The 13,889-nt window shown below is 36.3% G+C and overlaps 1 protein-coding gene across 1 annotated transcript; it reads left to right on the top strand.

The window, feature by feature from the left end:
• The first annotated feature begins 7,567 nt into the window (after positions 1–7,567).
• On the top strand, positions 7,568–10,575 carry LOC132507940 (fatty acid-binding protein 9-like). The gene is made up of 4 exons (XM_060127722.1): positions 7,568–7,715; positions 9,811–9,930; positions 10,215–10,314; positions 10,478–10,575. Exons 1-4 carry the CDS (start codon positions 7,645–7,647, stop codon positions 10,526–10,528), a joined length of 342 nt encoding a protein of 113 aa, XP_059983705.1. The 5' UTR covers positions 7,568–7,644; the 3' UTR covers positions 10,529–10,575.
• Positions 10,576–13,889: the final 3,314 nt, after the last annotated feature.

Here is a 13,889-nt window from a genome sequence, read left to right as displayed (position 1 = left end):
GGTGTTGATTTCCTGATTTTGATGGATGTTCTGTGGTAACATAGGTAAGGCTTTTATTTGGGGAGTAGTGGGGCAACATTTCTGCAACTTACTCCCAAGTTATTAAAAAAGTATATATATATATATATATGTAAAGGAAGGCAAACGTGTTAGAATGTTGGTAATTAGAGAATCAGAGAGTTTATGGAAAATATTTGTGCTGTTCTTGCAAATTTTTCTGTAACTTTGAAATGATATAAAAATTAAAAGTAACCATGCCCCCAATAGCTGAAACCAGAAATTATGAATGTTAACTACTATATCTATATGAAGATTGACAATAAAAATTTATTGATAAGTAATAAGGAATGTAAAAGAGATGGGGCATCAATTCATGTGAAAATGAAAACCTTCATATATTTTATAAAAACTGTGATTCTGGGAAGATGGTGGAGTATGAAGCACTAGGAATTTGTCTTTCTACCAAGGAAACAATTGGACTAGCAGAATCTCTCTTATGTATTTTGGAACTCAGGAGTCTATCAAAGGCTTACATCTTCCAGGGAAAGATGTTAGAGGGTAAATGTGGTTAAATCCAGTCAATTTTGGCTGTTAGCACAGTATCCACTACCTATCCTCCACATCTCAGCCCCTTTGCTGACAGCTGTGCATATATTACTGGAGGAGCTTGCACATATATTGCATGAGAGAGTGTGGGCAATGTAGACCCTATCCTCCAAATATCAGGAATGTGCGTTCTAATTGCTGATTGCTGCTTCTGATTGCAGAAGTGCAGATAAAGAGGTGGCGTCACCTTTGTGTACCTCCTCCCATTGTTGCAAGCCTCCCCCCTCCCACTGAAGTGATTTCCAGGAAATTTAAATGGCCAGCACCTTCCCCTTCCCTTCATTTTTCACTTGTTCCTCTTTGAGGAGCCATAATTAAAGACTAGGACATTCAAAAGCAATTTCATATACAGAGGATATTAGAAAGTCACTGTGCATGCCAAGGGAAAGCCACAGGCTCAGAAAGGACATGAAAAGACCTTAAGTTTATACCTTAACATGATCCCTGGCACAGAGTGAGACTACAGCAATCAGAAAACAAAAGCAAAAAGCAGCAAAGGAGCAGGAGAAGAATCTAATTTCCAGAGTTACCACATTATTAAATTCAAATTTCCAGTTTTCAACAGCAAAACAATCACAAGACATAGAAAGAAACAGGAGAGTTTAGCCCATTCAAAGAAAAAATTAAACCAACAGAAAATGTCCCTGAGAAAGACCTGATGGTGGATTTACTAGTCAAAGACTAAAACAGCTGTCTGAAAGATGCTCTAAGAACTAACTAAAGGAAAATATGGAGAAAGCAAGAAAACAGTGTATGAAGAAAATGGAAATATCAGTAGATAGAAAACCAAAAAAGAAGCCAAAAGGAAATTCGGGAGTTGAAAAGAACAACTGAAATGAAAATTTCACTAGAGGTACTCAAAGGCAGATTTGAACAAGAAGAAAGAACAAGTGAACTTGAAGGTAGGACAATGGAAATTATCAAATGACAAACAGAAAGAAGAAAAGACTGAAGAAAAGTTATCAGAACCTAAGGAACATGAAAGGCACCATCAAAAGGACCAACATATGCATTGTGGGAGTCCCAGAAGGACAAGAGAGAGACCAAGAGGCAAAGAGAATATCTGAAGAAATAATGTCTAAAATTTTCCCAAATTTGATAAAAAACATGAATGTTTATATCCAAGAAGCTCCACAAACTCCAAGTAGGCTGAACCCAAAGAGACCCACCCTGAAACAATGAAAGACAATCTCTCAAAAGACAAAGACAAAGAGAAAACCTTGAAAGTAGCAAGAGAGACGTGACTCATTCCATACAAGTGATCCTTAATAAGATTGCCCAAAGATTTCTTATCAGAATATTTGGAGGCCAGAAGCCAATGAGCTGATATATTCAAATTGCTAAAAGAAAATATGGTCAACCAAGAATCTTGTATCCAGTAAAACTTTCCTTCAAAAATGAGGGAGAAATTAAGATATTCCCAAATAAACAAAAGATGAGGAGTTACCACTATACCTGCTCTACAAGAAATGCTAAAGAGAGTCCTACAAGTTGAAATAAAATGACATGAGCAGTATCTCAAGTGGAATTTATTCATGGAATGCAAGGATGATTCAACAGATGAAAATTGGTCAGTGTAATATACTACATTAACAGAATGAAGGGAGAAAAAAACCACACAATCATCTCAGTTGATGCAGAGAAAGCATTTGACAAAACTCAACATTCTTCCATGTAGAAACATTCAATAAACTAGACATAGGAGGAAAATTCCTCAACATAATAGAAGCCATATATGAGAAACCTCAGTGAACATTATACTCAATAGTGAAACCTGAAAGTTTTTTCTTTATGATAATGAGCAAGGCAAATGTGTCCACCTTTGCCACTTCTATTCAATGTAGTAATGGAAGTACTGTTCAGAGTGATTAGACAAGACAAAGAAATAAAAGGCATCCAAATTGGAAAGAAAGAAATAAAATTATTTCTATTTACAGAAAGTATGATCTTATATGAAAAAAGGTCCCCCTACAAAAAATTGTTAGAATCAATAAATAAATTCAGCAAAATAGCAAGATACAAAGTCAACACACAAAAATCAGTTGCATTTCTATACATTAACAATGAACAATTTAAAAAGTTAATTAAGAAAACAGTTCCATTTACAATAGCATCAAGAAGAATAAAATACTTAAGAATTAACCAAGAAAGTGGAAGATTTGTGCAATGAAAACTATAAAAGAAATTTTTTAAAGACATAAATAAATGGAAAGACATCCCATATTCATAGATTGGAAGATGTCAATACTATTCAAAGCGATCTACAGATTTAATGCAATCCCTATCAAAAGTCCAACGATGTTTCTTGCAGAAATAGGAAAGCCCATTCTAAAATTCATATGGAATATCAAGGGACTCTGAAGAGCCAAAACAATCCTGAGAAAGAAGAACAAATTTGGAGAACTCACATTTCCTGATTTCAAATCTTACTACAAAGCTACTATAATCAAAACAGTGTGCTACTGGCATAAACTCTGACCTATAGAAAATTGGAATAGAATAGAGAGTGTAAAAATAAACTCCTGCCTATATAGTCAAATGATTTTTGACAAGTGCACCAAGACCATTCAATGGATAAAATGCAGGCTTTTCAACAAATAGTGCTGGGAAAACTGGGTATCCACATGCAAAAGAATGAAGCTGAAGCCTTGTTTAACACCATATGTAAAAGTTAACTCAAATGGATCCATGACTCAAATCTAAGAACTAAATCTTAAAACTCTTAGAAAAAAATGTAAGGTTGAAGCTTCACAACATTGGACTTGGCAATGATTTCTTGAATATAACAGCAAAGGCACAGGCAACAAAAGAAAAAATAGACAAATTTGATTCCAGGAAAATTAAAACTGTGCAACAGAAGACATTATCAACAGAGTAAAAAGGTGACTCACAAAATGGGAGAAAATATTTGAAAATCATACTTCTGATAAAGGATTAATGTCCAGAATATATAGAGAGCTCCTAAAACTCAACAACAAAAAATTTGATTCAAAAATGGGGCTTCCCTGGTGGCGCAGTGGTTGAGAATCTGCCTGCTAATGCAGGGGACACGGGTTCCAGCCCTGGTCTGGGAGGATCCCACATGCCACGGAGCAACTAGGCTCCGTGAGCCACAACTACTGAGCCTGCGCGTCTGAAGCCTGTGCTCCGCAACAAGAGAGGCCGCGATAGTGAGAGGCCTGCGCACCGCGATGAAGAGTGGTCCCCGCTCGCCGCAACTAGAAAAAGCCCTCGCACAGAAACGAAGATCCAACACAGCAAAAGTAATAAATTAATAAACTCCTACCCCCAAATATCTAAAAAAAAAAAAAAAGGGCAAATGTCTTGAATAGACATTTCTCCAAAGAAGATACATAAATGGTAAAGAAGCACAAGAAAGGATGTAGAAAATCGCTAATTATTAGTGATTATGTGAATCAAAATTACAATGGGACACCACCTCACACCCATTAAGACAGAGACTATAAAAAAACAACTTGTTGGCGAGGATGTGGAGAAATTGGAATGTTGGTGGGAAGGTAAAATGGTACAGCTGCTGTGGAAAACAGTAGGACACTTCCTTAAAAAATTAAAAATAGAATTACCATGTGATCCAGCAATTCTACTTCTGGGTATATACCCAGAAGAATTGAAAGCAGGGTCTCAAATAGATACATGTATACTCATGTTCATAGCAGCATTATTCATTTATTGCTAAATTGTAGAAGCAATCCAAATGTCCATCAAAGGATGAATTTATAAGCAAAATGTAAACACCACTTTTTGATTAACCAGTAGAATATTATTATGTTAAAAAGGAAGAAAATTCTGAGATTTGCTACAACATGGATGAACCTTGAGGACATTATGCCAGATGAACTAAGCCAGTCACATACACACAAAAACAAATACTGCATGATTCCACTTGTATGAAGTACTTAGAGTAGGAAAAGTCATGGAGGCACAAAGTAGAATGGTGGTTGCCAGGAAGTAGGGGAGGGGACAATGGGGAGTTACTGTTTAATGGGTAGAGCTTCAGTTTTGCAAGATGAAAAGAGTTCTGGAGGTGGTGGTGACGGTTGCACAACAATATGAATGTATTTAATGCCGCTGAAGTGTGCGCTTAGAAATGGTTAAGAGTGTGCACTTAGAAATGGTTAAGACAGTTAATTCTATGTGATGTATATTCTACCACAATAAAAAGTCAGAAAAAATCTGGTGTGGGTCCAGCTATTTTATGTACAGCAGTAAATTAGCAGACATATTTCTGAATACTTTCGTAGCTTCTAGTACGTATTTAGCTTCATCAGTATCCCTCACCAGTGGATAATGTAGCATCTTAAAATTGAAATATATTTAAAAGTATTTAATCCCTAAAATGTCACAAGAAGGAAAGTTAATATAGAAAATGAGATAGTGGAGAAGCATGGAAAAATGAGATAATGGAGAAATAAGCATTTAAACTGTCATGAAAATAAGACGCGTAACTGTTCTATAACAGATTACTGTATTCTAGTTCCTTTGCTAGGGTTAACAATTAAGTACATTTTATTTTAAATTTTTTTACTGCAGGAAATGGTTCTTTAAAAAAAAAATCCAAAAAAGGTGCCAAAGGCTAGTGGTGGAAGTGGCAGGACTAGGAGAGAACTTTCTTGGTTGCGAAGAGAGATGTATGGTAACAATGAAATACTAAGCAAAGGTGAAGGGAGTCTGAGAGTCCCTGTACCATCTGATGACCATAATGAAAGACCTGTCATATGAGCAGATCAGGAGAGAATAATGTATTAAAACTTTGTCTTTAGTTGCTATTAGAGATTAAGATCAGTGATGAGGGAAACTGTCGGTTAAAAAGAAATAAACATGGTTTATTCCTTTTGTCATTCATTCATAAAACATTTATTGAGCACCTACAATATACCAGGCATGGTCTTAGGGATTCAGAAGTGAATCAGAAATATTTTTTTGTTTGATGTACTCATAAAAGAGCTTAGAGGGACAGCTGGAGGACGACTCGTTGCAATACTATAAGAAAAGTTCCTGAATATATTAATAATTCTATTAAAGTATAATTATATCACATAATAGGGATCAACCAGCTCTGAACCAGTTTCACAGAGGAGGTGATGTTTGAATTGGATCTAGAGAGCTGGGAGATGCTGTGAACGAGACCAATATCACATGATACATAGAACGGGTTTTAAGAGTCCAAATTTAGGTGGAGCTATTTATGAAAGCATATCAATTGTGAAGGTTTAAGCTTCAAGGAACAAAAACTCAGACATAAAATTATTTAAATAATAATGAAATTCATTAATTCTCCCAATAAAGATTCCAGAAATAAAGTGTCTTGTGTTCTTCCCACTTTTCCTCTCTGCCATTCTCAGTTTTGGCCTCATTTCTGAGTTGGTAACACAATGGATGCAGCAGTTCTAAATGTCATACAAGAAAGCAAAAGTTGTCAAGGAGGGGACTGTCCCTCTGCCTCTCTCTTAAGGGTGAGGGGATTTTATAGAAGCCAGAAATTTGACTTTCTCTTTTGTCTCATGGGCCACAGGATGGATTTCTGAATCAATGAAAGGCAGAATAATTGGAACGAAAATGGTTGGACTAAGGGGAGACATTTGTCACACCACCTCACTGGCAAACACGCCCAGGTTTGTATGCCTCCCTTCTTTCAGGCAGAGTACATACCTATCTAGAAGCAGTAAAGCAAGATCTAGTCACTGGCTCTTTATTTGAGCATCACCTCTGAGTTCACTTTCAACTGCTAAGGCACTTATTTTTAGCCCAGGTCTCAGTTTCCTGAAACTGACTCTAAGGTTTTTGCTTCCCCTGTTTTGCCCTCCAGATAGTTTAATAACTATTTCACCTATAAAGATATTGCATTATAAATATCTTCTTTACATGTTTTCATCAAAAGAAATTCTTTATCCCACTTAAGATATAACTTTGGGGTGCCAAAACATCAACCTTTTTTTTTTTTTTTTAAAAATGCTTTTTCAACAAAGAGATGGTTTGAATGAAGATTTCTTTGACATGAAGGAATATTTGACCCAGGCAGATAATAGTATGAATATTCTTCTTCTGGTGCCTGGCACTCTAATATTCCAGCCTTCTTTAAAACAACTGGAGTTCAAAGCTGTGATATAAATCTATAGCCTCTGAATCCAATCCTTCCTAGTAAAGGCCTTACCTGCAAAGTTCACTTCCATTACTTGGGTTACAGAAGATGATTTCAGAAGTAATTTCACAGATATTTAAATTATCTGCTGCCTTTGTCTTTCTTTTAGAATGCAGATATCAAAATATCATATTTCTCCCTAAAACTTCCCCTCACAATTTCAAGTGGTATATTTCAATATCAGGATTTCTTTGTAAGCCTAACAGATGCATTTTCCAAGCATAGCTCCACCTCCTTTTTAGGATTTAAATTACAAAACATCATCAATGATAATTGTTACTTTTCTTCCCAGTCCGCAATTACTCTTAATTAACAACAATGATAATATTAATAATACCCTACAACTCATTCCAGCCAACTGTAGACATTTCAGTTACACTGAGTAATATCAATTCATCAACCCTGCAAGGAAGGGAGGGGCAGATACTTTTTTAATGAGGAGGGTACTCTGGCACTGTGACTTGTCCAAATAAAAAACAGCTGGGGTAGATCAGTCAAGGATGTCCTTGTATCAGGTGGGAAAATACCTCAGTCAGTTGTTCATTAGACATTTGTGGGGATATTCCTTCAGAGGTGACTCAGCATTCATAGTTCAAAATGCTGATCTCTATTGAAAATTGTCTTCATTCCACAAGTAATATTTATCAGGTGACTCAGTTTACAAATCTGTTTGCTAGAAGCTATAATCATTGACTTAAATTCAACTTAACCTGTTAATTTTCTGTTTCTTTATTTGGAGGTAAATAAAATGAGTCAATGCTGGTGCCTAGAATCTTTTGTCTTGCTGCTGCCCATTGGCCATTTCAGAAGAGTCACACGATTGCCTAAGTTTCTTTGGCTTTTGATTGTGAGCGCCTCTTCTCAGCAAGCTTTCCATCATGACTGAGCCCTTCTTGGGAACCTGGAAACTGGTCTCCAGTGAAAACTTTGATGAATACATGAAACAACTGGGAAATACCATTACAAGATTTGGAAACTGGCAATGCATTTTGTGATATGGTTGGGTTTGCACTTTACAATGAATTTTCCAACAATTCTCTCATTCATTTGTGATCCTAGGGTATATTCAAATGAGGTTAACAAAGTTTGTGTATCTACTTTTACTTTTTTAATACCAGTAATAATTATCTCTTTTTGGAATACTAGGCTCACAGATGCTTCCTTCTAGTTATTATCCATATATTTAAACAATTTATCCTTTTAGAAAATACTTCATCTTACCCTCATGATAGAGTTTATTTTTAGCTTGGTCATTTCATTAAATAGCTTTTCTCTGCTCCCCATTATAGACAGTAATGCCTATCTATAATTAAATTTATCAAGTAAATTTGTTTCAAGGTTTGCTTTAAGTTATAACTTCAAAAGAGCAATAGCAACAAAAAAAATTTCTAGTTGGTTAATTTTAAGAGTTCTGATGCATGTGGGAGGTTTTTAATAACATTATTTTGAAGAGTTCCAAATGTTTTATTGGGGAAATAGAACATTTTTACTCATGGCATTTCCTACCATTGGGTATTTCCTCAGAAGTATAAACTCTATGCATACTTTAGTTCTTACTCAAGTTGAATAAACATCATTTACAATGGCTCAGATCTATAATAACTAAACTATTCTTTACTAATGCTAGAAGAATAGTAATTATTTAATATTTAATTAATTTTAAACATTTAATTAAGAGAAACCTCTCTTATAATAATAAACTGCATATAAAGTCAAAAAATTTTTTAATCTTACTTTTTTTAAAACCTGGTTGAAATGATCAATACACAATAAGTCAATGTGCTCATAATGTAATATTTGTTCCTTTTTCATTAGTATAAACTCTCTCAGAAAGTAATAAAAACATGTTTCCCTATCTCTTCACGGATTCATGGACTCACCTGTTTTGAGTTAAAAAATTTTGTTTTAATAATAAATAATTAAATAAAATTTGGGGCATCTAAGAAACTTGGGGCTGATGGCAAAAATTGCCATGTTTTGACTGGGAGCTGGTCCCAAGCAGAGTGCAAGAGAGAATAACCAACTGAGTACATATTATGTGCCAATACCATGCTAAGTCCTATCATTTAATCTCCAACACACCTATGAGGTGAGTACTATACTTACATTTTACTACTGAGAAAGCTGAAGTTTAGGGAAAAGGGAAATAATGTGGCCAAGCTAACAAGCGGCAAAGTTGGAACTCGGGTTTTAACCTCCTCACTCCTCACTCTTTTGTGATCCATGTCTGACACTGCTTTTCTGTGGTCAGAGGCATCCTGTCCACCCGCAATATGAATGTGAAATCGAGTTCTATATCGATACTAAGAGTCGGGAGTCAGCCCTTCTGCCCACTTATTGCAGGAGTCGAGTTAAACAATGGACAGTCCCCAACCTGAACAACAGGACCAGGCTCTCAGCCAAATTGTCCAATTTGCCTACCTCCTCTTTACTCAGACAGATCTGAAATTTATATGCAAATAAGAGAGAAGTTTGGACTTTATCAGTCATATTCTTTTAGAGTAGATTAGATACTTTGAAAATTGCATTTCTTTTTTTTTTTTTAAGAAGAAAAGTAAGCAAAAATTCTTGGACAATTAGAAAACCTGTGCTTAAATTTCAGCTCTGCTAATTACCAGACACATCACCTAGAACATGCCTCTCTACCTCTCTGGGACTCAGTGTAGTCATCTCTAAAATGAGGATAATAGCATCCCCTGTGCTGTTGTTGCAATATTTCATGAGGTAAAGCCCAAGCATATGACCGAAAGGCATCATAAAAATATATATTTTAGATGAAGTGCAAGAGTCTCAGAAAGTGAATTTAGCTTTCAAAATGTCACGTATAATTACTAGACATATCTTCTGATTGGGAGGTTTGGCTCAATCCAGCTGTCACAGAGAGCATTGAAGAAAATATGGCGTATTATCCAAAACTTCAATGGGGGAAGGATGCATTCTTTTTAAATTGCTTTCCAAAATGATTGTTAGCACTTCTTCCTAAACTTCTTAAGTAGGTGTTTTGTTTTCTCTACTCATTGAATTCTCTTCGCACTCATTCATACAGGAGTGAGTGCTGCAGTCCAGAACCTTGCTGGGTTGACAAAGCCAAGAATCACTATTAGCGCCGACAGGAATAAGGTTAACATCAAAACAGAAAGTTCTTTCAAAATTACTGAGATCGGGCTTCCCTGGTGGCGCAGTGGTTGAGAGTCCGCCTGCCGATGCAGGGGACACGGGTTCGTGCCCTGGTCCGGGAATATCCCACATGCCGCGGAGCGGCTGGGCCCGTGAGCCATGGCCACTGAGCCTGCGCGTTCGGAGCCTGTGCTCCGCAACGGGAGAGGCCACAGCAGTGAGAGGCCCGCGTACAGCAAAAAAAAAAAAAAAAAAGTAGATGTCTAGTCTTGTGTAGATTAGAATGTAGTGAATTGCTATTTCTGACTGATTCCTTTCTGCATTTATAGAGAATCATAACATTAGATGGTGGCTCAATGATTCATTTCCAAAAATGGCTTGGCAAAGAGACAACAATCAAAAGACAAATTGTAGATGGAAAAATGGTAGTGGTGAGTTTTCTCTAAATTTCATATTTTTAGAAGCTCCTATTTGAGGCATGGCTTTCAAATTACTCAATTGTCTTGTATCTCAAATAGACGGTCTGGGAAAAGAGGGAGAGATCAAACTTAACATGTCATGTACCAACTCTAATAGAGCCCTCTTTGTTTTTAGGAATATATCATGAATAATATTGTCAGCATTGGAATCTACAAAAAGGTATGAAGAAATTGTATGTGTCAGTGAAAACTTGTTCACTAACAGGAAACTGGGACTTGAAGAAGATGTGCCTTAGGGCCAGTGATTTTTTAAAAAATTGTTCAACATAAATTTGCCCAATAAAACCAAATTAAGTGCAGTTTTGGAGCTGTGTAATCTTGAGGGTTAGGGGCAATCTGATAAATTGGTGAGATAAGAAACTTCTTGTCTCTCATGTAATTGTAAGATCACCAAACTGCCCTTTATTCTTTGTACACCTGAATTCTGCAGTCACTGATTTTCCTCTAGTGGACCCATTCCATTTAGGTTAATGCTTTCTGTCAAAGGGTGCTCTGTTGAAATTCATGTGACCTCAAAGGGGGATACATTATAATCATTGGAACCCACTTTGGGCATCACAGATTTTGAAAATCAACGTTGCTTCTTATTTTTGCAGAAGACTGACCATGCATAAAGTAGATAGGATAGATAGATAGATGGATAGATAGATAGATGATAGATAGATAGATAGATAGATATAGATATGTACATAGATAGATAGATGAGAGAGAGAGATTACAAAATACAGCCTGGACATTATACACTGTGCATGAATTATTATAGAACATTTAAAACAATCATTATCTTACTTTTCCATAAACTTATTTAAAATAATCAGTCTAGTGCATCGGTCACCATTTCTTACAACTTAGTCTCTGCAGAATGATATTTTATTAAATGCCAGTCCAGAATTTCTAAATGCCTAGTAGGAATATAATTGTTAGAGCTACACAATGTCCCTCAATAGTTTCACCAAATACTTTTGCTAGGAAGTACTCTCAGGGCTTAGAGCAAAACAGAGTAATATAGGTAAAATTTAAAAATCGAGGGTATTTGTAGCAGTGGGAGGAGGAAAAGGAAAAAGAGGAAGAATTATGTAAATCTCATGTTGCAACTTAAACTTAAAACCAGAGAGTAGTTGGTGAAACGTAACTCCTGAGGATAGTGTTAAATACGTGCTAATTTGTCATCTAAACTGGGTGAGAAGTGAAAAGTGGAAAGGGGCACTTTCAATAATTACATCTGAGCAACAAGCATAAACTGGGATTGTCCTAGGCAAACTGTGAGGTATGGTCACCTCAGTAAGGATAAAATTAAAGAGTAATGTACAGAAGGACTGAGCATAGTGTTGGGACAATAGCTGAATTCTTGTCCAAGGAAAGGAACTAGGCTGTCATATTAAACCCTGAAGACCTCTGAGGATACAGCTGTGCACTTGAAGTGATAGGCTTGGTAGTAGCCACACAACTGCCAGATGAGGCCAATGACAGTCATCCCCCCATGACTTGTCTCTGTCCTTCCTAAAGGACTCAAGTGTGTACAAAATGTACCTGTGCTTGTTTGCCAGAAGTCAAAGAGGATTTCAGCCCCCAAGGTAGCGTCCTGTGTACAAAGGGGAGCAGAGGCCAATGTCTCCTTCATCAGGTCTCTGCAATGGGGCTGCAGATGACAGCACTTAAGCAACAACTCAGATCAAGGGTCAAAATGTTTTCCACAACCATTAGGAAGAGGGTATTCTTCTAAAAAGCACTAGGCACTTATTTAAATCTTAGTCTTTACAGAGACAAAATTTATAAAAGAATAATATAGTTCTGAATTTTCAAGACATTTCTCTTCTCATAAATGTTACAGCTCAAAGTACACACAGCCTAAATGAGAAATAAAATCCTGCTGTGGTGTCTTTAGTAGGTAGAATCAAACATGCTACTCCTGAGGAAATCACTGATCCAGCAAGTTCTTATCCAGTGACCACTGTTTGTTCAGTACTGTATTAGGTGATGGCAAACAGCAATCATAACTGCCTTTTTATGTTACAAGTAGCAGAGGCATGTTGAAACCCTATTGCTTTTATTTTTATTCTCAGTCAAATCGTGTCAAAATTCCTGTAAGAAAAAAATTCATTAAAGTTTATACTGAGAATTATTAGTCTTTACTAAGGACATTCACATGATCAGTCTCTTGGTATATCTGACTTTCCTTCAAAAATAGTCATTATCTATCTAGAAGTAAATCACATGTCATATTGGTCAAGTTGTACTGGATTTATAGAAAAAGGATAATAATGACACTTTTCATTATGCAATAAAAAGCCATTATTTATTCACTTTCCAAAAGAATTTGAAGTAGAGGAAGTGAGAGAAGATTTGATAAACCACAAAGGAAAATATATATTTATTTTTGAATATTTTTAGACTGAATAACTTACTAGTAAACTATTATATTTTAAATCCACACTGAAGTTTACAGGAGAGTATTAATTATCCAAAGATCAACCATACTAAAACCAAGATGAATACTATTATCAAAGACTAACTCACCAGCTTTCTTCTTTAGCTACCCAATACTACTAAGTAAACCACTGACAAAAATAACTTGTTTTGAACACTCTTAGTGTATTTAATTTTCATATTTTTGCACAAAAGTGCAATAAACGTAAAAGGACATGCTTTGAGAGTCATGAAAAGACAACTGACTACTCCAAAGATAGTAACAGAAAATAGATGGAAACAGGATGAAGAAATCGGGACATAACCAAATCCTCATGTTATGGGTCTTAAGATTTCTATTTTAAACATTTACAGGGAAATATAGTTTTTCCACTTTGAAGTTTGGTATCTAGATCCTGTGTAATTTTTGGAGAGGGACAGGGTGGGGAGGGACCATCCAACCACCAGCCTCATGACAAGAGGAGGTGCCTGTTATTCCAGAGACACATTGCAGGGAAGTGAGATGAATGGGGTTTGAGAACCAGGCAGAGCAGGGCTTGAATCGTGCTTCTGCCACTGACAGCTTTGTGAGCTTTTGTGAGCTGCTCACCCACTTTAGTTTTTTCCTTTGTAAAACGGAAATCATCTACGTCACAGGGTTGTGATGAGGGTAAATGAGACATTCTGCAATGGACCAGCACAGGGAATCCCTCACGTCTTCTCATTTTCCCCACATCCCCCTCCCAGATAGTAAGGCAACTAGAATGCAAAGAATAGGAACCACGGAACTGAAGGTGTGTGCACTAAAACTGTGGGCAGAAGAAGTCAGATCAGAAGAGTGTCACAGCAGAGGTAGGCAGGGTCTAGAAGCAATTAGTCGGTTAGAAATGGGATTTGGGGAAAACGGATTCCTGTTTACTTTGTAAAATAGAGTTCAGGTGTCAATACATAAGTTACAAAACAACTTCACAAAAGTTCTCTTTTTTTGATCCTCAGAGCAATCAATATTGTACAGGTGATAAAACTGCAACCCAAATGTCATTCATCTGGTAGATGGTAAAGCTAGACCAGAACTTATTCCAAGTTCATTATAACATTCTCTCAAAAGATAGATGTTAAGA

The sequence above is a fragment of the Lagenorhynchus albirostris genome, chromosome 17 (genome assembly GCF_949774975.1).
Source record: "Lagenorhynchus albirostris chromosome 17, mLagAlb1.1, whole genome shotgun sequence".
NCBI lineage: Eukaryota > Metazoa > Chordata > Mammalia > Artiodactyla > Delphinidae > Lagenorhynchus > Lagenorhynchus albirostris.
Note: the sequence above shows the minus strand (reverse complement) of the source record. Positions and strands in the feature narration are given on the sequence as shown.

Bases quoted from the DNA above. Each gene is read 5' to 3' on its own strand.
- LOC132507940 (XM_060127722.1), top strand. From the start codon at position 7,645: ATGACTGAGCCCTTCTTGGGAACCTGGAAACTGGTCTCCAGTGAAAAC. The intron at 7,716-9,810 runs GGGAAATACCAT...ACTCATTCATAC, and splicing joins GATGAATACATGAAACAACT to AGGAGTGAGTGCTGCAGTCC. The intron at 10,315-10,477 runs GTGAGTTTTCTC...CTTTGTTTTTAG, and splicing joins TAGATGGAAAAATGGTAGTG to GAATATATCATGAATAATAT.